The 25,468-nt window shown below is 42.0% G+C and overlaps 1 protein-coding gene across 5 annotated transcripts in view; it reads right to left on the bottom strand.

Moving 5' to 3' along the window:
* The window catches only part of POLA1 (DNA polymerase alpha 1, catalytic subunit), a 353,938-nt gene that overhangs the window by 266,264 nt on the left and 62,206 nt on the right, over nucleotides 1–25,468 (bottom strand). For all 5 annotated transcript variants that reach the window (XM_084617606.1, XM_084617605.1, XM_084617603.1 and 2 more), the window contains exons 23-26: nucleotides 22,714–22,810; nucleotides 21,611–21,735; nucleotides 16,520–16,669; nucleotides 16,166–16,288 (exon numbers count right to left, since the gene is read on the bottom strand). In XM_084617606.1, the coding sequence (XP_084473732.1) occupies nucleotides 16,166–16,288; nucleotides 16,520–16,669; nucleotides 21,611–21,735; nucleotides 22,714–22,810 (495 nt within the window). The remainder of the gene's footprint in view (nucleotides 1–16,165; nucleotides 16,289–16,519; nucleotides 16,670–21,610; nucleotides 21,736–22,713; nucleotides 22,811–25,468) is intronic.

Raw genomic sequence — 25,468 nt, 5'->3', positions numbered from 1 at the left:
CAGGGAGGCCATGTGGAACTTCAACTTTAGCATGAACTTGGTGAGTCCTCGCAAACCTACAATGGGTCTGAAACCCCCCCTTCCTTGGCTTTGGGAATTAGGAAGTATCAGGAATAGAATCCCTTGCCCCTGAGGAACCTCCTCCACCACTCCCATGGCAAGGAGCGCCTGCACCTCCTGGATACGGAGTTACTCATGAGAAGGGTCCCTGAAGAGGGACAGGAAAGGGGGGTGGGAGGGAGGGCAGGAGAAGAACTGGAGAGAATATCCCACTTCTACAAACGGAGAACCCAGCAGTCCAGAGTTATTTGGGACCACACGCAGTAGAAGTGGGACAGACAATTCAAGAAAGATGGGGAAGGATCCAGAATGAAGGCTGGTGCGCCATCTCAGGCACCCCTTCAAAAGGCCTGCTTTGAACCCTACGATGATTTAGTCGAGCCCTGACCCTGCCCAGTCAGGGGTTTTGAAGGCTTTCATCTGCTATTCCTGCCCCTTCTCCTATAAAAGTCCTGCCTCGGCTGAGGAGGATAGGAGTGCTGCTGCTGCTGAGTCTTGAAATGTTTACGTTGGGTTGCCGGGGCATGCATACCCAAGGATTTCATAGTAGCCCTGGAGTCCTTTAGGCCAGTAGTTCTCAAAGCCAGTCCGCCGCTTGTTCAGGGAAAGCCCCGGCGGGCCGGACCAGTTTGTTTACCTGCTGCGCCCGCAGGTTCGGCCTATCGCAGCTCCCACTGGCCGTGGTTCGCCGCTCCAGGCCCATGGGGGTTGCGGGAAGGGCAGACAGCACGTCCCTTGGCCTGCGACACTTCCCACAGACCCCATTGGCCAGGAGCAGCGAACCACGGCCAGTGGGAGCCACGATCGGCCAAACCTGCGGCCGCAGCAGGTAAACAAACTGGTCCGGCCCGCCAGGGGCTTTCCCTGAACAAGCGGCGGACCAGCTTTGAGAACCACTGCTTTAGGCTATGCAGCCTACATAAGAGATCTCTCTCCTGCCATCCATCTCCACCCTCTGACAAACAAAGGCTAGGGACACCATTCCTTACCCATCCTGGCTCATAGCCATTAATGGACTTAATCTCCATAAATTTATCCAGTTCTCTTTAAACCCTGTTATAGTCCTAGCCTTGACAACCTCCTCAGGCAAGGAGTTCCACAGGTTGACTTTACACTGTGTGAAGAAGAACTTTCTTTTATTTGTTTTAAACCTGCTGCCAATTTCATTTGGCGGCCTCTAGTTCTTATATTATGGGAACAAGTAAATAACTTTTCCTTATTTACTTTCTCCACACAACGCATGATTTTATAGACCTCTATCATATCCCCCCTTGGTCTCCTCTTTTCCAAGCTGAAAAGTCCTACCCTCTTTAATCTCTCCTCATATGAGACCCGTTCCAAACCCTTAATCATTTTAGTTGCTCTTTTTTGAATCTTTTCTAATGCCAGTATATCTTTTTTGAGATGAGGGGACCACATCTGTACGCAGTATTCAAGATGTGGGCGTACCATGGATTTATATAAGGGCAATAAGATATTCTCCGTCTTATTCTCTATTCCTTTTTTAATGATTCCTAACATCCCGTTTGATTTTTTTGACAGCCGCTGGCTGCATACTGTGTGGACATCTTCAGAGAACTATCCACAATGACTCCAAGATCTTTCTCCTGATTAGTTGTAGCTAAATTAGCCCCCATCATATTGTATGTATAATTGGGGTTATTTTTTCCAATCTGCATTACTTTACATTTATCCACATTAAATTTCATTTGCCATTTTGTTGCCCAATCATTATCTTTTTGAAGTTCTTCACAGTCTGCTTTGGTCTTAACTGTCTTGAGCAGTTTAGTATCATCTGCAAATTTTGCCACCTCATGTTTACCCCTTATCCAGATCATTTATGAACAAGTTAAATAGGCCTGGTCCTACGACTGACCCTTGGGGAACACCATTAGTTACCCCTCTCCATTCTGAAAATTTACCATTTATTCTACCCTTTGTTCCCTGTCTTTTAACCAGTTCTCAATCCATGAAAGGATCCTCCCTCTTATCCCGTGACAACTTAATTTACGTAAGAGCCTTTGGTGAGGGACTTTGTCAAAGGCTTCAGGAAATCTAAGTACACTATGTCCACTGGATCCCCCTTGTCCACATGTTTGCTGACCCCCTCAAAGAAATCTTATAGATTAGTAAGACATGATCTCCCTTTACAGAAACCATGATGGACTTTTGCGTAACAATTTATGTTCATCTATGTGTCTGACAATTTTATTCTTTACTATTGTTTCAACTAATTTGCCCAGTACTGACGTTAGACTTCCCGGTCTGTAATTGCCAGGAACACCTGTAGAGCCCTTCTTAAATATTGGCATTACATTAGCTATCTTCCAGTTATTGGGTACAGAAGGAGATTTAAAGGACAGGTTACAAACCAGAGTTAATAGTTCTGGAATTTCACATTTGAGTTCTTTCAGAACTCTTGGGTGAATGCCATCTGGTCCCGGTGTCTTGTTACTGTTAAGTTTCTCAATTAATTCCAAAACCTCCTCTAGTGACACTTCAATCTGTGACAATTCCTCAGATTTGTCACCTACAAAAGAGATGGCTCAGGTTTGGGAATCTCCTTAACATCCTCAGCCATGAAGACTGAAGCAAAGAATTCATTTAGTTTCTCTGCGATAAAGTTATAGTCTTTAAGTGCTCCTTTTGTATCTCGACTGTCCAGGGGCCTCACTGGTTGTTTAGCAGGCTTCCTGCTTCTAATGTACTTAAACATTTTGTTATTACCGTCTGAGTTTTTGGCTAGCTGTTCTTCAGACTTTTTTGGCTTTTCTTATTACATTTTTACATTTAATTTGGCAGTGTTTATGCTCCTTTCTATTTACCTCACTAGGATCTGACTTCCACTTTTTAAAAGAAGCCTTTTTATCTCTCACTGCTTCTTTTACATGGTTGTTAAGCCACGATGGCTCTTTTTTAGTTCTTTTACTGTGTTTTTTAATTTGGGATATACTTTTAAGTTGAGCCTCTATTATGGTGTCTTCGAAAAGTGTCTATGCAGCTTGCAGGGATTGCACTCTAGTCACTTTACCTTTTAATTTCTGTTTAACTAACCTCCTCATTTTTGCACAGTTCCCCTTTCTGAAATTAAATGCCACAGTGTTGGGCTGTTGAGGTGTTCTTACCACCACAGGAATGTTAAATGTTATTATATTATGGTCACTATTTCCAAGCAGTCCTGTTGTAGTTACCTCTTGGACCAGACAATGCGCTCCACTCAGGACTAGATCGAGAGTTGCCTCTCCCCCTTGGGGGTTCCTGTACCAGCTGCTCCAAGAAGCAGTCATTTAAAGTATTGAGAAATTTTGCCTCTGCATTTCATCCTGAGGTGACATGTACCCAGTCAATATGGGGATAATTGAAATCCCCCACTATTATTGAGTTCTTTATTTTGATAGCCTCTCTAATCTCCCTTAGCATTTCATCGTCACTATCACTGTCCTGGTTAGGTGGTCAATAATGATCCCTACTGTTATATTCTTATTAGAGCATGGAATTACTATCAGAGATTCCATGGAACATGTGGATTCATTTAAAATTTTTATTTCGTTTGATTCTACATTTTCTTTCACATATAGTGCCACTCCCTACCCTCTGCAAGACCTGTTCTGTCCTTCCGATATATTTTGTACCCCAGAATGATTGTGTCCCATTGATTGTCCTCACTCCACCAGGTTTCTATTATATCAATATTCTCCTTTAACACGAGGCACTCTAGTTCACCCATCTTATTATTTAGACTTCTAGCATTTGTGTACAAGCACTTTAAAAACTTGTCACTGTTTATTTTTCTGCCCTTTTCTGATGTGTCAGATTCTTTATGTGAATGTTTCTCGTCTGATCTGGCCCATACTGTACCCTCTTCCATCCTCTCCTCCTGACTAAAACCAAGACAATCTCTATCAATAGATTCTCCTCTAAGAGAAGTCTCTGTCTGATCCACTTGCACCTCTGCAGTAATCGGCTTTCCCCATCTCTTAGTTTAAAAACTGCTCTGCAACCTTTTTAATATTAAGTGCCAGCAGTCTGGATCCACTTTGGTTTAGATGGAGCCCATCCTTCCCGTATAGGCTCCCCCTATCCCAAAAGTTTCCCCAGTTCCTAATAAATCTAAACCCCTCCTCTCTACACCATTGTCTCATCCATGCATTGAGACGCTGAAGCTCTGCCTGCCTACCTGGCCCTACGCATGGAACTGGAAGCATGTCTGAGAATACCACCATAGAGGTCCTGGATTTCAGCCTAAATTTGGCCTCCAGGACGTCTCTCCTACTCTTCCCTATGTCAGAGCCTAGAGTCAGTCTGCGCTGCAAACAGACCTGCCCCATCAAAAGGCAGGTCCTGCCTGGTCTGTTGAACCTCAGGCGGGAGTCCCGAGGCCTGCAGCCATGAGATACGCCTTATGGCTACACTGGAAGACATGGTGCATGCCACTGAGTCCGTAGCATCTAGTGAAGCCCATAAAGAGGTCTTTGCCACCGCTTTGCCCTCCTCCACTATTGATCCAAAACTCTTCTCTGGACTCTGTTGGCACCAGCTCCTTAAACTTGAGCATCAAGCTCCAGGAACTGAAGCTGTATCTACTCAGAATTGCCTGCTGGTTGGCAATCCTAAATTGCAACCCCCGCGTAGAATACACTTTGCGCCCAAATAAATCTAGGTGCTTAGCATCCTTGGACATAGGCGCTGTGCCTCTCCTTTTCGTTTACTGCAGCCACCACCAATGAGCAAGGCTGCAGGTGCGTGAAGAGGTATTCGTACCTGTAGTGGGGTGGCTGCCCCACTCCATGAGAAAAAGGGCTAGAACAGGCCAGAGAGGCTGCGCAGACCAGCAGCCAATCAGCAAGGGCCTGTGGAGAGCCAATCAGGACAAAGGGAGAGGCAGCCTATCAGGGTCAGGCTGGGTCCTATATAAAGGCTGCCTAGCAGAGGAGAGGGAGTCTCTCCCTAACTAGCAAGGGAGAAGGACTGGCTCCTGAGGTAAAGAGGTAGCACCTTGGACAGAGCAGTGCTGGGCAGGCTCAGGGAGCAGAGGAGAGCTCAGGCCCAGTTACCTGCCAGGCTGCGGCACCTGCTAACAAGTTTTGGGAAGGTGCACAGGGCCAAAGGGGAAGTGGCCCAGGGATGGTAGGCAGAAGAGAGGGGAGCGAAGGAGGGCAGAAAGAGGCTGCCACTAGAGGGTTCCTGTGTTGGGACCTAGAGTAGCAGGTGGGCCTGGGTCTCCCCTTTCCCCCTTGCACTGCATCTGGCCACAGAGGAGTATGGCCAAGACAGACTGCAAATTGCCCCTGAGGTGAGGGGCTAGACTTGGGGTTGTGGTTGGCCACCAAGGCAGGTGCAAACCGAAGGACTGCTGTTGACCTCCCCTCCCCGGAAGCGGGTGAGACCAGAGTAGTGGGCACTGCCGGAGGGCAGTACCCTGAAGAGGACGCCATCGAGAGGGGAGCAATGTGGGTCCCAAACCAGCAGAGCAGACAATGGGTGAGATACCACGCACAGAGGGTGCTCCATAGCTGAAAAGAGCTAATTCCCGAAGCAACCAGCGGGGGTGAGTCCTGACCCCATTACAGTACTCTTTAGATGGGATGATATACTTCCTCTCCACATCCTTCGCGGAGGGAGGGATGGGGGCTGGGGTCTGCCAAATGGTCTTAGCATTAGCCTGTATAGTCTTGATGATGGATAGAACCACCCTCGATAGGCCTTCTGGGGCCAGGATGTCAACCATCTGGTCCTTCGACTCCAACACGTCCTTGGCCTGCAAGCCCATATTTCGCGGCACCCTGCAAAGGAGGTCCTGGTGGGCACAGCTGTCTATGGGGGGCGGTCCAGAGACTGAGGTGCCTGCGACCGCCTCGTCCGGGGAGGACAATGAGGAGGCTAATGGGCGAACAGGGTCCACTTGACTCTTTTGGTCTCCAGGGGCCTCCTGTCCTGCCTCTCTGTCTGGGCCAACCACGCCTGGATCAGGCTCAGGAACTGGGATTGGACCCAGGGAAGGTCAGTTTCGGCACCAGGGAGCGGTGGTGCCGCAGGTCTCTCCCAGAGTCCTCCCGTGGTGCCACTTCTATCATTGCTGCCGGGGTGCTGCGCACCGATTAGCTCGGTGCCGGGTCTTGCCACACTGGTATAGGCTGCAGTCTGAGTGCCGCCTCCACGAGGAGCTGTTTGAGGCAAAAGTCTCGCTCCTTTTTTGTTCTGGGGCTAAACCCTTTACAAATTCTGCACTTGTCTGCTTGGCGTGCTTCCCCCAGAGCCTTTAAGCAGGCGTCTTGGGGGTCGCCTGTTGGCATAGGCTTGTTGCAGGACTTGCAGGGCTTGAGCCCCTAATACTTAGGCATGTAAGTTCCCCCAAGGAGAAAGTCAGGGTGCAGGGTAAACCCCGCCCCTCCCAAACAGCTAACTAGCTACCTACAATAACTAAGAAGTAAACAACTACAAAATACAAACTGTTTGAACAGAAGGGAAACATGGGGAGCTTGCAAAGCGGTAAGAAGGAATTGAGGTGGCGCCAGTCAGCAGGGTCATATATTGAGTGCCATGAAGGCGCCACTCCAGGGGGCTATACAGCCGACCCGACGGGTGCTTCTAGGGGAAAAACTTTCCGACGACTGTGCACGTGGCACACACACCCCTAATTGGAAAAGATATGAGCAATCACTTGAAGAAGAATATATACTGTCACAAAAAATTCCACATAAGAGGTTCTTCACCTAAGGAACATAATGTTAGCCTCAGTCTCTGCAGGTTCACTTGTGCTTAGCACTAACTCCTGCTGAGGTCATCCACCAACACATTCTCTGTTCTTGGAAGATTTAGAGGCATGAGAATGATATAATGATAGACATACCAGTTCTACAACTTCAGATGCCTTTCACAAACTTGAACAAGCTTTGCTTTGCCAGCTGATATAACAGATGTTATGGCCACCATGTATTAAAATCTGAAGAGAGATAGTGCTTTGTTGAGGTAAAGAGTGCTCTGAAAGGCAGATGCAGCACTTTTAGTTCTAGGACATTTATTTGAAATTTGGTCTCCTTTCATACCCAGAAACCTTGGATTGTGAGCTGATGCAGTTGATTTTATGCTTTGGAACTACACTAGCCAGGTCAACAGCAGCGCAGCCCTGGATAAACCACTGGACTGAAGTGGGGCAGCTTGGGAAGTATATTCTGGTCTCAAGCACAACACTGAAAAGAGTTACAGGAGGTACCATAATGTGTTGATACCACTTGTCTAGATGAAATCAATGAGCCATCCTCAGCCACTCCCATGAAGTCTGCCCATTGGAATGACATGTGTCCAAGACCATAATTCCTAACGCTTGTGGCAAAATCATTTTTTTAACCATCTTGAACTTTTCAGAAAGATTACTTATCTGAGATTTTTTGTTATTTGGAACAGGCAAGTACTCACTCTGTTGTAATATCCTTAACCTTCTAGTTGCCTTCCTTCCAAACACAGGCAACTAAGTTTGAGCTGTCGAGCCAGCCCTTGGTGCAGAACTAGAACATGGAACACAGAGTGGACATCACATCACCTTAAACTAGCATCTGCTGTAAATCACAGATCTGCTGGGTTCAAACTACCACCTGGGTGGCAAGATAGACTGGAGTGTCTAAGGGGACTGCCCGGGACTCCATGGTAAGATTGGTATAGTGATCCAGGAGTTCACATTTGGTACAGGCTTGGTGAGATCTAATTACAGAACTTACCACCAGGTTGGGGTGTGTGTCCTATTTTCTGACAGACTGCCCTGAGGAAGGTTCTCATAGTCACACTCCAGACAGCATGACAGAGGTAATCTAGAATTACTGCGATGCTCGAAGGGACTGGGTGAGACTGATTGTGCTGCATGCAGCCAGAGAAGCATTTCCATTTAGCCAGATAACAGGTTCTTCTTGTTTCTTTCCTACTCTGGTTATGTATAGCCTGGACTGGGCATGAACAAGAGCAATCTACTTCCGACCCCCATCCAAACACCAGGCCATGAGGTGGAAGGAGTGCAGGTTGGGATATTTGACCCTGCCCCTGACCTGCATCAGGAGTTCTGGGAATGAGTGGCTCTTGACTGGAGGGCAGACTGTTATTGACATAACACAAGAACCACCATACTGGGTCAGACCAACGGTCCATCTAGCCCAGTATCTGATCTTCTGACAGTGGTCCGTGTCAGACGCTTCAGAGGGAATGAACAGAACATGGCAATTATTGATTGATCCATCCCATGTTGTCCACTCCCAGAGCATGGGGTTGCATCCCTGACCATTTTGACGAATAGCCATTGATGGACCTAGCCTCCATGAACTTATTTAATTCTTTTTTTAACCCTGTTTTAGTTTTGGCTTCACAACATCCCCAACAATGAGTTCCACAGGCTGACTGTGCGTTGTGTAAAGGAATACTTGCTTTTATTTGTTTTAAACCTGCTACCTATTAATTTTTATTGGGCGACCCCTGCTTCTTGTGTTACATGGAGTAAATAATGCTTCCTTATTCACTTTCTCCACCCCAGTCATGATTTAATAGACCTCTATCATATCCCCCCTTAGTAGTCTCTTTTCCAAGCTGAACAGTCCCAGTTTTTTAATCTCCCCTCATACTGAAGCTGTTCTATACCCCTCATCATTTTTGTTGCCCTTCTCGATATCTTTTCCAATCCTAACGTATCTTTTTTGAGATAGGACAACTAGAACAGCATATAGTATAAGGTATCTGAGTACCATGAATGTGTATAGAATCAGAGGGTTAGGAAGGACCACAAGGGTCATCTAGTGGCATTATGATATTTACTTTTGTCATCTATCCCCTTCCTAATGGTTCCTAACATTGTTAGCTTTTTGAACTGTTGCTGCACATTGAATAGATGTTTTCAGAGGACTATCCACAATGACTCCAAGATCTCTTTCTTGAGAGGTAAGAACTAATTTAGATCCCATCATTTTGCAACAGTTTGTTTTCCAATAAGCATTATTCTGCATTTATCAACACTTAATTTAATCTGCCATTTTGTTGCCCAGTCACTGAGTTTTGTGAGATCTCTTTGTAACTTCTTGCAGTCTGCTTCACACGTAACTATCCTAAGTAATTTTGTATAATTTGCAAGTTTTGTCAGCTCGCCGTTCACCCCTTTTTCCAGATCACTTATGAATATGTTGAACAGCACTGGTCCCAGTTCAGATCCTTGGGGGACACCACTATTTACCTCTCTCCATTCTGAGAACTGACCATTTATTTATACCCTTTGTTTCTGCCTTCTTAGGTGTGGAGGCATAGGATGCTGGGATGTGCCAGCAGATCGAAGGACATGATCATTCCCCTCTATTCGACACTGGTGAGGCCTCATCTGGAGTACTGTGCCTAGTTTTGGGCCCCACACTACAAGAAGGATGTGGAAAAATTGGAAAACGTCCAGCGGAGGGCAACAAAAATGATTAGGGGACTGGAACACATGATTTATGAGGAGAGGCTGAGGGAACTGGGATTGTTTAGTCTGCGGAAGAGAAGAATGAGGGGGGATTTGATAGCTGCTTTCAACTACCTGAAAGGGGGTACCAAAGAGAATGGATCTAGACTGTTCTCAGTGGTAGCAGATGACAGAACAAGGAGTAATGGTCTCAAGTTGCAGTGGGGGAGGTTTAGGTTGGATATTAGGAAAAACTTTTTCACTAGGAGGGTCGTGAAACACTGGAATGCGTTACCTAGGGAGGTGGTGGAATCTCCTTCCTTACAAGTTTTTAAGGTCAGGCTTGACAAAGCCCTGGCTGGGATGATTTAGTTGGGGATTGGTCCTGCTTTGAGCAGGGGTTGGACTAGATGAAGTCCCTTCCATCCCTGATATTCTATGAATCTCACCGGTTCCAATATGGCATCATTAATTGTGAAAGTCACCTTACTTGGGCACTGAGGCTGCAGAATGTCCAACAGTCAATGGACTTGGACTTCCTCTAGAAATATCTGGAGATCACTAGCCACCCTTCGTAGTAAAGTCCTCACTATGGTCTTCTGGTGGGGATGCCTCATCCAAAGAAGAGGAGGAGATTTCCAACTGAACTACTGGTACCTGTGGTTCTGGTTGAACATCATCCCTTTCCTCCTACACTGACAAAACCAGTTGTTCACACAAGGAGAATGAGTGGAATCCTGGGTGGGTCCCAGATGTCTGAAATAGGGATCATATGGGACCCCAATAGGGCCAAAAAAGAGGGCCAAGTGTTTGAGAGGACCCCATCACAGGGGGATCATTGGTCTCCTAGGCAGGTCATGTTCATAAGGGTAGCGACAATAAGTCCTAGATCACCTGTCCAGGCTTAGTTCTGTCTGTGGAGATTAAGAAGGGGCCAGCTCATCAGATCCATCAGAATCCAAAAATCAGCCCTGTTATAACAGCAGAACAATTAGTACAAAGGCAATCCTGCCTGATGGCTGTAAGAAAGACAGTTCCTGAGACACCAAAGGAATCTTCTGGTGTAGTAATTTCCCTCAGGGGGGCTGGGCAAGAGAAGAGAGAAGACTGCAGGGAGAGGAAGATATCCTCTGGGGCCATGTAGGTCTCTGTGCATCCTGGTGTGCGGCGAGTTCTGATGGTCCAATGGTTGCAGTACATCCCTGGTTCCAGAGTGTGTTTTGGGAAGATGCATCAGAACCATAAAATCTGGAGCTGCACTTGTAGATGGTACTGGCAGATGCAGGGGTGGTGGAACAATTTGTATGGTGGGGGTGCTGAGAGCCATTGAACCAAATTGTAAATCCTGTATAGGATTGAAACCACTTCAAGCCAAGGGGGTGCTGCTGCACCCCCAGCGCTTCTAGTTCCAGCACCTATAGAAAAATGATTGTGCTTGTGCTTCAGTACCAGAGTCCCCAACGGACCCAGTGGATCCTTCTTCCTGCACACCTTACTCTCCACCCTGGGGGTTTTCTGCAGAGCCAGTTACTTAGAAGTCTGTGTGTAAGGGCTCGCCCGACTCGATGGGCTTGGGGAAGGAATGCGCCTTTTATGGACAGGGGGATGGGGTCTCCACTCTAGGGAAACAAACTACACTGAGACCAACTGAACTAAGCTAAAAAGTAACTATTTACCTTTTTTACAGGTATTTACAGGTTTTGTGAAATGCTGAAGCCAGAAAGGACACTGGATCCTGACTCAGACCATGTGGAGTTAAGAAGGAATTGAGAGGGGGTTAACCTGCACCGCTTCTTATACCCTCGCTCAGGAGCATGAGGAGATCCACTGCGCATGTGTGGGCCAACCGACACAGCTTGTTAAAATCCCTAGACTCAGGCGCATGCAGACCCACATGTGGAATACACATAAGGACCAGAACTTGAAGAACTGACTCTTACCTGTCCAGCAGGACACTGAAACGCTAAAGGAGCCTCTGAAGGAAAGAGCTTTGTACTGGAAATGGTCATGACTCTATGTAAATCATAAAAATTGTCATGTATGAAGAATGTATGCAAATATAGAGACAGCCTCCAGCAGCTCAAAAGAAAAAACCTTGAGATACCAAACAGAATTTAAAAAAAGTTTTCCATCTTGAACATCCTTAGGTTTTTGTTGAAAAATTTGAAGTCCATTGCATCTTCCTCTTTTATGAGACATCTCAGGGAGAAAAGCACCACAAAAGGACTGCTGTCTTTTGAATAGGATCCATAGTCCCTCCTACAATGTCTGAAGGATAGCAAGGACTTCTTCAATTTCACTGAATCATAAAGCACCAGTTTGGCCTAACACCTGAATATTTAGAGGCAGCTAAGAACTCTTCTGCTTGGGCTTTCAAGTATCTAGGTCACATGACTCCACAAAAATCATATTGGATGTCAAAGCTCTAGTGGAAGTGTGGATGCCATCCACACAAGCATCCAAAAAGGCAGCTACTAATGAGATTTTAAGAGGACCTGTTTCCCAGCTTGTGTTCGTCTCTCCCCCACCATATTTTGGGGAAGGAGGCCTGACAAGCTGCCCCATCCAGAACGGCTCTGGCAAAACATGTGGATGCACCAGAGGCCCAGAACAACAACAACAGATGAACAAGACTCAAGGTGAAATGGAATGAAGCCCTGCTGCCTCAGCTCAGAGGAAGGAGATAGAAAAGGAAGAGAGTACGTAAGGTACGATGTCTGTTTCCCTTTGTTTTAATTTTCAATTAACCTATTTCGGCTTTTTGATTTCACTTTCTCTTTTCCCTTGCCCCTCCTCCCCAGCTCCCTTTCGCAGACAGTGGTGACAAACAGCTGTAATCTTTGACTACCAGGGCCTTAGAATTAATTTAAAAATCTGAATAGGAAATTTGAAATTAACCTGACTGGCAAACTTCATCCTTTCACTTAATGTACTGCAACAGGAATTTCTGTAACTTACCTACAAGTTGTGGTGAAAGAAAGAAGAGTAATTTTGCCCCTCTGTGGTCTAATTTTCTGGCCAAGAAGGTGGGTCACCTGGGGAACTAATTGGAACACTAAAGAACCATGTCCAAGAGGAGATGCCACTACGTGGAAAGACCACTGATCTGGGGTCACAGCCAATGGCAACCAAGTTAGCCTCAGACAGCAGCTTGGCAACTCTTCTGTTGTCCCACAAGAAACAGCCTTCTTCCCAGGGGATCCTGAATACAGAAGCCAAACACATCTGACATTCCATTGGAAGGCTGCTTGTCAAAAAGGCTGAAAAAGAGTGACCTTATACTTACTGTCACTGGTCTGTAGAGAGCTAGCTGATCACGTGGTACTGCCTCTCCTTGTTTCCAGTTGCTAAATTACATTACAGGACAGCTAAAATTACATTAAAAACTCTCCTATTACTTTTCCATGTAAGCAACTGCTGTAGTTACCACAAGAAAAGTAGCCCATGAAACTCATTAAAGTTTGTTCACACTATGAAAAAGTTTCAAAACCACTGTACTATAATCCAACCCAACAATGCCCCATTTGGATGGCAAATACTGCAGAGAATCCTTTTTGTTTTGTTTTTAAAATCCCATTCAATTATAAAAATAATTCATGTAAAATATATCTACTGGTCTTCAGTTTTAGCAAACACTTGTGCTTATAAACATTGAAGGCCAAATTTGAGTTGGCAGCGTTCATATATTCTCTCCCTTTTTGGAAAGCATTTTTCTTCTTCCAGAATATATAAAAATTGTACAAATAAGTTTGTGATACGATGTAATATTTCAGATTAAAACTAAAATAACCCCCACAGATAGTCTATATCATAAAAAAAATAAATTAAAAATCATGGAAGATCAATTTAAAAGTATGTGTACTCAAAGATGGTCACAATCATTTATTGACAAGATTGAGTCTTAATTGTTTAATGATCTCAAAGTATCTATCGCCATCTAGTGAACAACCACTACAATTACTACACTAGTCACTTTACAAATTACATGTTTCAGAGTAGCAGCCATGTTAGTCTGTATTCGCAAAAAGGAGTACTTGTGGCACCTTAGAATTGGAATCACACACATACGAAATTCATGCTGCCCAAATTTCCCCACTGAAAGTTAACCTAAATATGCCTGCAGTTGTACCAGTCTGTACTGAGTTTCCAACATCATTAACTAAATACAGTTGTGTCAGATGGGATCTGCATCAGAGATTCAGAAGAGCACTTACCTTCTATAAGAAATGACATTGATGGCATATGTCAGGGGTCAGTAACCTTCGGCACAACGCCCACTGGCCAGGAACGGCGAACCATGGCCGCTGGGAGCTGTGGGGGGGCCATGCCTGCGGACGGTCAACATAAACCTAACACCTCGTGGCCCGCCTGCAGATTACCTTGATAGGCTATGTGCCGAAGGTTGCCGACCCCGGTGTATGTGCTGCACCTCTCACGTGCACAGCTATGTTGCCCTTCATAGAAGGAATTTCTGCCACATCACATGAAATTCTTTTGCCATTAAATCCAAGTGTGCATATGAGGTAATTTCTGCCCAATTAATATGATTTTTAACAAGTTTTTAAAGAAAGTAATTCCTGAAGTTTTTAGCCACCACAACACACTTGCATGGTCCAACCTACTTCTAATATGTCATCACAACCAAACCCAATCTCACCAAAATACTATTAATAAAAGTTAATAATATTGACAGTTTTCCAGTACTTTACACTATATGAATTTCCAGCTTTGTTTGTGTTTTTCACACTGAACTTTCTGCAAACATATTTACGGTGCAGCCCTCAACTACGGGATGGTTTGACAACAGAGTAAAATGTAGCACTTCAAAATCCGACCTACATCTATTCAAATTACATTCCCTGGAGATATTTCGTATCACCTTATTTACCTATGCACGTATCATCAGGTGCATAAGAAATAACATTTAATCACATTTCAAAGAAAAACTTCTTATATGTTACTTTAAATTAGATCCCTAAGACTTTTCCTGAAATTATTTTTTCTCATTTACTTCTTGATACAGACAGCCCACAGCTCCTGCTACTGACAGTAATGCAATTTATATTAGCATTAAGTGACTGGCAAAAATCTAGGCACCAAGAGGTTAACACATTAAATGGTTTAAGACACTCTCCCTTCTAGCTATAGTATTGCAGCATTAACCAAAAAGAATGATTAAAAGAGGTTTCTTTTTTTTAAGAGTGAACTGAGTCTAGGTCTGTGGAAAAAAATTAATTAAAAAACATTATCATTTCTCCTTACCTATTTACTGCCTACCCTTTCTATCACAGATCACTCTATAACACAGCAGATATAATAAGTTTAATCAGTTTCTACCATAATTATATACAGGTATGATCCAGAGCTCATTCTGAAAAATTCTGGCCTTTTTAAATAGCTATGTGAAAGCAAACTTTTCTTTCCTATTAAAAAAGAGAGAGGGACAAGAATATGAGTATTAAAAAGATCAAACTGAAACCAAATGAGGTAGAGGTCTTGTATAACGAGTGAGAATATAAAAAAATGGTGTGGAATTCATGGACTGTAGTCTAATTCAGGTATAAATTTGTTCAAAACTGTATTTGTCTTGTAGTTGACTTAAGAAGTTGGTACAATAAGTGTCTGAATCTTAAATACAAGATATTTCCCAAGGATACTAAAATCTTTAGTCTCCCTCACACCAATCGTTCACAATAACCCCTTGGAAGCTTAACATTTTATTTCCTAACTAAATATTTGCACTCTGTTTTTTGTAAGATTAAATACAGTGGCTAGGCTGCTCAGTTTTTAAAAATAACGAGAAAAGGAATATTTGTTTTGATGGGAAGACGGACAGAATAGTACAGGCTTCATAAAGAAAGAAGAATGAAATCAAGGTTTTTTTATTCATCAAACTTGTCAGCGTCCCTTAAAAAATTTTGGATCCTTTTGAGTCCATGACATGAATTGTAACTGCAGGAAGTAGCAGCATCTAAGGCTACGGCTATACTACAGCCCTTACAGTGGTGCTGCTGTACCGATGCACCTGCACCACTATAAGCTATCTAGTGTAGCCCTTTAAGCCAACAGGAGAGAGCTCTCCTGTCGATTTAATTAATCCACCCGAAGGAGCAGTGGTAGCAATGTCGGTGGGAGAAGCTCTCCCACCAACATAGCACTGTCCTCACCGGCGCTTAGGTTGATGTAACTTATGTCGCTTGTGGTAGGAGAGTGGCTTATTCACACCCCTGAGCGACATAAATTATACCGATATAAGTGGTAGCGTAGACAGAGAGAGCAAGGCACCAATTCAACAAGGTTCTTAAACACAGGCATAACTTTATGCACGCAAGCAGTCCCACTGAAGTCAAATAGTCAGCTAAGCACATTGCTGTACTGGGGCTTACATTACCAACTGTTTCCCGTCATGGAAAATTTACAAGTAAACATTGATCTGGCTACAACAGACCAGTTCAACATGACAAACACCAAAGGAAGACCCAAACCTATGGCTACAATTTGTTTTATTATTTTTTTAATTGCTTAACTCTATTCTTGTCACCTGTCCTTCTGCATTACAAAAAGGCCAAAATAAAATTATAATTACAAAGCAAAAATGAAGGCAAAAGATTTGTAAGTGAGTAAAGACCAATCTACTACTCAATTAAAACCTGGGATGATTTAAGTTTACCATTTTAAAATGCTATTTAAGTGACTCACCTCTCTCCCTTTGTGTGTCACCAAAGCTGCCAAAGGCTTGGCATAGAATCTACTGTAGGAAAACCCCAGACAGCCGTACATGCTATTAGCTGTAAGCTTCAAAGCCTTCTGCCTGATATCATACTGAAAAGGAACATAACCAATATATTAATCACCATAACCACCAAACAGAAGCTGAATGCAATATTATCAAGTTAGCTATTTCTGACACCTATCAGCTCTCTAAACCACAAGGGAGCATCTTACAATTTGTTTCCGACCTCCATTTACTATTAATCACTCCTATTCTGTAGTCTGAGCAATGAACTTAAATAAGGTATAGTGAAGGCAGAGGAGTGCTTCCATAAGACACACCTGTAAATAGAGGTCAGGATTTAAATCAGTCTGTTTCATCAATTGCTTGACTTGTCTCCTTCTCTCCACCAGCTTCCTGATCTCTTTAGGCAAAATTCCCATTTCTAGAGATGGATCTGGTAGTTCTGGAATTTCTTCTTGCATTCCATCCTGTCAAATAATCATTTATTTTACCAAGTATTTGCTTTAAAAGTAGATTTTTAGTCTATTAAAAAGCAAGGACATGAAAAAGTTAGTTCATTTTTGCAGAGTAAAAAGGAAACTGCACTCTCAGTACACAGTTTAAGACAGCAGAAGTGAAGGTGGTTTTCATGCTTTTCAGCTGTATTAATTTTGTGCTGCTGAACCACTGACCCCCAGAATTCTCGAGTCTATTATTGTCTATTCACTGCCAGTACACTAACACTCTTCTAATGCACCCCAAAAGACTTGGCTCTCAGATGTCACACTAGGAACAGAAAAAGAAAAGGAGTACTTGTGGCACCTTAGAGACTAACCAATTTATTTGAGCATAAGCTTTCGTGAGCTACAGCTCACTTCATCGGATGCATACTGTGGAAAGTGTAGAAGATCTTTTTATACACACAAAGCTATTACCAGCAGGAGAGTGGGGTGGGGGGAGGTATTTTTTCATGCTGTGTGTGTATAAAAAGATCTTCTACAAAGCATGAAAAAATACCTCCCCCCACCCCACTCTCCTGCTGGTAATAGCTTTGTGTGTATAAAAAGATCTTCTACACTTTCCACAGTATGCATCCGATGAAGTGAGTTGTAGCTCACGAAAGCTTATGCTCAAATAAATTGGTTAGTCTCTAAGGTGCCACAAGTACTCCTTTTCTTTTTGCAAATACAGACTAACACGGCTGTTACTCTGAAACCTGTCATAGGAACAGAAAGTATCTGGGGTATATTAGCACCGCTGCATGAAGACAGGTTAAAAATGAATTGTTTCAGAGCCGTAGGGACAAGAGTTTCAGATACCAATTGTATTTGAAGGAAAGTGAGACTATCGGCTTGCCTATATGAAAACTTAGTTTGTGGCAAGGTGGGGTGAAAAATCTCTCTCACACTAGCTTGCCATGCACTAACTGTCCATGTGAATCCTGCTGCTGCACCCTAAAAGTTCCATAGCGCACTTTGATCTACCTCACTTTGACACAGGAGCAGGATCTAGATAGATAATTAGTGCACAGCAGACTAGTGCAAGCTAGATTTACATCCCAGCTTGCCACATACAGTTTGCATAAATAAGCACTAAATCTCCAGGTGAAAGAGAGTTAGATAATATTAAGTGTGAAGATTGGAAGGCAGCATCTGGAGGGGTCACTATTTCACATGTTGCTTCTGAGGCGAGTAATTTTTTACTTTCATATTTAGATGTTATTGGAAATGGTTATAAAGCACTGTTATCTTGTATGATATTGCCTTCCTGATTCTCAACAATACCTCAGAATTTGCTTCTGAAAGAAGGACAAAGACAAGCAACATGCCTTCCTACTTGAGCTGTGTACAGAAGGAGTTATTCGAACTTGAATGCTTTGCCAATACAAGCCATAATGAGATAACTCTCACAAGTGATTCCTCTCCCCTTTCCAAGCACATACATTTTTAATAAATAAAGAATATTGGAAAGATGCATATATCATCATTTTACACCTCAATTTCAGTGTGATAACAGTCTCCAGGTTTGGAATTTAAGCACAAAAATACACACTATTTTCAACCTTATTTCTTTGAAAGGGGATGGATATTTGTTTAAAAATTGTGTTCTCAGACAATACTGCTAGGTTGAAATGTGTTTGCCAGCCTATTGGAGCAGGGACAACGAGTATCACAAACAGTGGGGGCCTTTGCAAACACTTTTCAGAAAAGAGCAACTTTGTATATATTATTGTTTACAGCTAAGAGCCAAAATAATGTATTTAAATCATTTACCTGAAGTTTCCTAATACACCTATCAGGGAAAAAAAGCACTCTGACCATTTCAGGGATTTATAATTAAGAGAACACTGCCTGGCTTTGCAAGTTACAGACCAAAATGTAAAGTCAAGGACAGATTTTACCAACAAACTTGGTGTCGTTATTGGCCTCATACGGGTGGGGTACCTACAGTGCAGCGGTTTACACATTTACATATACTTTCTGCTATATGCCCATGGATTTTCTTTGGATCCAAACACTCCAAATCAAGAGATGTACATAATTGTACAGATATAAATCTTAAAGAGTTCCAACTCTTGAACTGTGCCTAAATGTGAACACGGTGGCAAAACTACAACCACTTTCATAGGCTTCAATTAATCCGGCATTAGCTTATGAGACAAAGTGTCAGAAGTGGAACGATACACCCATCAACTTAGGAATGAGCCAAAAGCTTCTATGTTAACAAAGGATACTTCTGTATAATTATCACCACAAAGGAGAAAGAAAAATAAATCTAAATGTCCACAGTCCAGAAAGTTATAAAAGGTATTGCTGAAGATGGACCATTAAGAAACGTTAGGTTGTTTGATTTAACAGTTCACCCTGATCTAGAAGGCAACCAAGAGTCACCCTCAGCCAGGGTGGATAAAAAAAAAACCCAAACAATTTAGAAAAAAAATCAGTTTTTAATTTAAATTAAATTCAGGTTTAGTCTTAAAAAATAAATCTATTGAAAATTAAATCTGACACTGACAACCCATGTTAGAGCCTAAATTTATTATAGTCCATTAAAATCATTTACAATAAAAACAAAAACAAAAAAAATCCATGTTTGTTGGTAAGTTTACGTTGAAGTCACTGGCTAAGCAGAGTTTATTGAAGTATTAAAACAGCTTTTGACAGCTTAGCACCTTCTGCAGGTGCAAACAGAATTTTTTTTCATTTCAGTTTATTCAACTAGTTCAATTCAACATCTAGCTGACTCAAAGTTAAGAAACCAACTGGGAATTGAAAAAGCAGAAAAGTTTGTTTTCTTCTTCCAATCTCTGAATAAAAACCAAGGGCATGTCTATACAGCACCAACAAAGTGTGCCAGAGGGGTGTGATTTGTAAAGCACTCTAATGTGTTGCACTCTAATTGCAGGTAGACTCTGCTGTTGTGCTCTAGAAGGTGTCGAGTTCATGTTAACATAGTCCATTAACGTGAACTAGGTACTTTTTAGTGCACACCAGCAGGATCTATGGGCGGCAGTTAGACCACAACATGTTAGACCTTTACAAATTACACTCACTCTGGCATCCTTCGTCAATGCTGTGCAGACAAGTCCTAGGTGTGAGAAGATCAGATCCCCTAGCTGTAAAATCTTGAAGGACATGGTGACCAGAAACAATCAGTTCAATTCACCGAGTATGGACAATACCATTTTTGTTTAATAAATGAGTTAGTTTTAAATGCAAAACTGTTTTAAACAGCTTCCTTCTTATGTATCCAGCACATTTAAGGTAATTTTATTTATTTTTAAAAAAAGAAAAACTAAAATGCTGATTTTGTGAATTTTTAACTGAATTTGAATTGCCACCTAAACAGAATTTCACCTAGATCACATGTAAAAAGTTAATCACCTAGTAAATAGAAATGCATGATTCACCATTTTCCAACCTAATATAAAAATTAAGCATCTGAATAAATGCAAGTTAAGCTATGTACCTGCTTAAATAACTGTATATAGATATATAGTGTATCCTCCTGATTGCAAGAAGAAGGACCAAATGAAGCGTGAAGGATATATTTAGTTGCAAATCAACGTTTTAATAGTTACCAACCAGCAAGAATCAACCTCTTTTTAGGAAGATAATCATGTTTTGCATTTGAATTTTTTAGTTAAAATTGATGATTTAAAATCATTAGTAAAAATTTGTGATTTAAGTAGCTTTGATTTGAATCTATCCATTTTACCTGCACCCCCCAAATGCAGCAGGCACAGAACAGGCTCCTGAATTGACACACTGTTTATTCCATCATTGAACCCAACTGAAGGGGCATATTGCTAGTCTGCAGCTCAAGTAACTAGTACCACAGAGACAGTCAAACACCCCTAGTGGCTCCAGTCAATTCACATTCTCCAGTTAAACATATTTGGTGTTCAGGACTATAGAACAGAGTATGTCCCATGGAGCATACATTTTGCATCAGATAGCCAATACATTTCAGAGACATAATAAACCAAGTGAAGGTCCAATCTTACAGCTATATGGATTTCCCCCAACCTCATTTGGTAAACTGCAATTGAAAGGTTTCACAGAAGAAATGCTTTTATAAGGAGAAACATGAATAAGGAGGCTGTTTGTTCAGCTGAACAGAAGGAGCGAGTTCCAAGCATAAAAAGGACTGATATGGAAATATGCAAAGGTGAGCATAGAAGGAGAATACAAAAGGTAAGTTCAGAAAAGCAACTTGCAAGAAATTGTAGGAAGAAATTAAAACAGATGTAGATGGGGTGGAGTGGTGTAGTGACTAAAACGGGAGGATGAGAAATGTGAACCCAAAAAGAAGCCCATGTGAAGACAATGTGAAGACAAAAAGAAGCCCATGGGAGAAGGATAGAATGGCAAGACAGGAAGTTTATTTCTGTAGTGCTTTTATACAGATGCAAGATGACATGTATGGAGGCCAGGGATGAGAAAAAAAATGCTTCATTAGTTTGGACGATGACAAGGCACAGAAAAGGGATTTAGCAGCATAAAAAAAGGTGGATTGTATAGAAGAAGTTGTAGAGGAACAAGAGATAGGATTAACTAAACCTTCAATAAATCCTCTTGTATGGGAGAGGATAAGGAATGGAACAACATGCCAGGGGTGCAAGCACGAGGAGTATTATTGAAAGGAAATAGATGCAACAGTTACAGATAGCACATTCAAGGAACTTGGAAGCAAAAACACAATTCCCTATATTGTGTTCTTCCTTGCAGGAAGGATTGTCCTCCTTGCAAGTTTGGAAATCGCCTAGCACATAGTGAGTGCTACCAAAAGTAAAAATAATGACGACAGGGTATTGAGATAAGCATGTAGGATCAGTTTCCAGCGAGGATGCTGTTACAATTTAATTCACATGAAACACACTGAAAATTTGAACCTCAAATCAGAACACTAATAAAGCACACACAAACCTCTGCCCTTTTCTGTGCATCTGATGACTCTCTCTGCACTGTGGTAAAACATATGTTGAACTCCTGGATAATTGAAGGGTACAAGCTGTTGAAGTCCAGAAGCAAAATAAATGTGTCATAAAAACCTGAAATAGAATACAGAGTAGAAGGTATAATACAGTGTGAGGATCCATATAATTATTCATCCCCACTAGATACCTAATCCAATGCCCATTAAAGCCAAATTAAAGATTTCCATTTAGTTTCAGGGCCCAATTCAGTAACTATAAATAAGAAATTTGACTAATATGGATGCATCTGTGGTGGGGAAGGAGAAGACTTCATACAGTGAAGTGGGGAGGTTTGGGACAGGGCTGTGAGTGTCAGAAGTTTTTGCAGGAAAAGAAGTGACCCCCACTCCCATATTACATGGCTGAACCCAGACTAAGCTGAGTGTTGCCAGTCTACACAGTTTTGTAAAAGCTTGAGAAGTAGCTTGAATTCAGAGACCAGTGCACTATGTGATGTGTCTAAGCAACAGTCCTAAGAAAAGGTTCAGATGTGCTATTAGCCAGTGATTGAGGACTGTCAGAAGTGGAACGATCTAACCCCTCTTAACTTGCCAGGGTTAAACAGACAGCTTCTGTATTATTGTAGGATGCTTTTGTACAGTTATCACCACATATAGGAGAAACAAAGAAAAACCTTAAGCATCCACTAGCAAAAATATACACATGCTATACACAACCTAAATAGAAAAACCCCTAATTTATCCATGATGTTGCATGAAAGAGATACTACTCTACTGGCAAACAAAATTAAGCATTCTTTCCTGTTTGTACCCAAAATGAAAAGCACATATATAAAAGTTACTTCTGTGTCTATATCCTTACAAGAAAGTTGTGCTACATTGCTTCCCCCCGACCTTCTCAAGATTCTGGCCTAATAATCATCATTCTGGATTCTTTTCCTTTCATATAAAAGGGGTTGCGGATTTTCCCTGCCTTTTGCTTTGAAACTTTTTGAACAAACAGCAATGAAACAGCATTTTAGTTTAGCTGGAGCTAACCTTCACATTTATGACCAGATATACTGCTTTGAGCAGTAAAATTGCCAAATCTTACCCACTTTTGGATCCAACACTAGACCCCCAGCATATGCTGCCTTCTTTCTCCCTATCTTTGATTTATTCTGATCTTCAACATCTTCATCTTCATCCACCTGTATTTGGCATAAAAAAATTCCTTCATCTAGCCTCTTTTAAAAATAATATCAAGTTTCTAATTTAGAAGTCTTCATTTACAAAAGAAAAATTGGAATGAGTGGGATAAGAATGGAGTTTTTTTCTAACAGACATCTACTACATGAATATTTTTATCAATATCCTGATTAAGGCTCTTTCCATCACTAAATTGCACTATGATTCACTGCTCTGGGAAGAGACTGATCACAAAAGATTACACAGTCTTTTAGGAATCGTCACCATAGAACAGAGCACTAGTCTATGTTGTGTTTGACACCCAACGGTGGAGAGAAAGCAAAGTTACTTTAAAAGAATATTATTGAATTAATTTAAGCCCAAAATCTAGTTTACAAAAATAGTGTTTTTTTTTAAAAAAAAAACCCAATACACTTTAGATCAATAGCAATGCTTGCAATTTTTATTCTGATAAGAATTTTTTTTTTGAATTAAACATTGCCTCAGTGTAGTAATGCAAGTAAGGGAGAAAGTGAAACTGATTATAATCAAACCATGGAAGTGACTGCTGCTGTTGGGCATCTCAGCACCGAGAACGTCCCTGGTACAGTCTGAATCTGTTCTCCTGGCGCCGGAGTCGATATGGGTGCTCCCAGGACCAGGCCCCGTATGAACAGAGCGAGTTGCACCACAGTTTGCTCCTTTCTGCTCATGCTTGACACCATCTCAGACTTGGGGGACTTATCACACGACAACTTTTTCCTGTGCCTCTCTTTGTGTGAGGACACTAAGCTCCTTCCTGAGCTCCTACCCCATTGCTCAGAGCAACCCTTTTTGATACCCCAGTGCCACTTTCCCAGCGGATATCTTTGAAGTTGCCTATCTGCCCAAGGGACCGCTGGACAATACAGACCTGCCCATTAGACAGGTCTTGAAGCATAGCTCTTCCAGAGCCAATGCCACCTTCGTGGATCATTCCAGAAGAAAGCGCTTCAGCCTCACATCTTGCGACCTGAAGTCGCTGCAGAGAAAAATAGGCAGCCCAAGCATCTGCTAGGGATACGGGATTCTCCCAGACAGAATAGGCCCTTCTATGTGAGTCTTTCAGGAGGATTAGCCCTCAGTCTTCCACAGGTAGTAAGAAGGAACCTAGCTGATGTCCAACCTGCTTAACTGCTCAAGCTAAACTTTCTAAGAATGAGGAGCACAGGGTACATGTGCCCCCCTGCACACTGATAGTCAAGCAAAATCCAGTCTTGCTGTGACACATGGCTAGAAGGGGTTAAATATCCTGCAAAATAAATAACCCTCAAAAGACGTGGGGAGATAATGTTTGTGGTTTTGTGTATTTAAATATGTGTGAGTAGGGTTGACAATGTAATGAACAGTCTCTGTCTATGCTGTATTCTGATAATTCAGGGATCAAAAGAACATCCTAGCATTTAAATGAATTATAAACACAGGATATCTCGTTATTCATCTCTCTTTGAAATGTATAGCAAATAATCTGTAATTGGTGGAGGAACAAGCAAATTGCCTTATGTTAATTCTATAAGTACTGGTGATGAACCTCCTTCAAAGTCATCCTAATTACCTTTTGTTCCCTGAGGAACTCCAATTTGCCAAAGAGAACATAAAATTGTACAAAAGATTCTTGGGTCCTGATTCTGTCATCTCAGATCCGCTTAGGCTTCAGCAGAGGAAGCTGGAGTCACAAGACTGAGGTCCCAGTTATGCTGGTATGCCCTGAATATGATATTTGGACATTGGACTATAACCTATGAACTATTTGAAAAAGAACTCTTTGCAACTACTACGCTCACCATCTCTGCTATGAATCTGAACCTAAATGAATTGAACTCATGTCTGTATGCATATTGATCTTTTAACCATACTCTCTATTTTTTAAGAAATTTTAGTTTAGTTAATAAGAATTGGCTGTAGCATGTATTTGGGCAAGATCTGAAACATAATGTATTCAATCCTTTGGGATTGGTAAAACCTTTTCTTTTATATGATGAAATACAATTTTCAGAAATCATCATATTTGACTTAGGTACCTAGATGGAAGCCTGAGGCTGGATCACTTCAAGGGAACTGTGTTGTTTGGACTTCTGAATAACCAGTAAGGTAAGAAAGAAGCTGTTTTTGCTGGCTTGGTAAATCTAAGTAATGGAATATCCACCAGCTTTATGGGGATTGTCTGCCCCATTCTTTGCTGTTCACCCTAACTGAATGACCATAGCTGGTCCCCACTCAAACGCTGGTCACATTTGCACACAAACTGCATGCGCACCTATAGTGGGACACATGTGTGAAGAAGATATTAAGATATTAAGTTTTTTCTAAAAACCTTATTGGTATCTATAAGGGTCTTTTCAACAAGGGAGAAACTGACTGGTTCACAGAAAAATAAAGGAACTGACTATATACCAAGTACCATTAAATGTACAAATTAAACACAAAAAAAACCTGAAAAAATATTTGATAAGATTACTGATCTTGAAAGAAGTTAAGTGCTCCTGTAATTATAATAGGTAAAAAACTTCAGACAGCAATGTGTTTTTTCAAGTTGACAGTGTCCCTTTAAACCACAGGCTTTTCACTTCACACTTAAGACAAATTGTTATTATATCTTGGAAAAAGTTCTTGTTGATCTGATGTTAAACTATTCCTGTGAT

Source organism: Lepidochelys olivacea (assembly GCF_965140295.1).
Source record: "Lepidochelys olivacea isolate rLepOli2 genome assembly, chromosome: 1".
Classification (NCBI taxonomy): domain Eukaryota; kingdom Metazoa; phylum Chordata; order Testudines; family Cheloniidae; genus Lepidochelys; species Lepidochelys olivacea.
The sequence above is the reverse complement of the archived record's forward strand: the minus strand, read 5'-3'. Positions and strand labels throughout refer to the sequence as shown.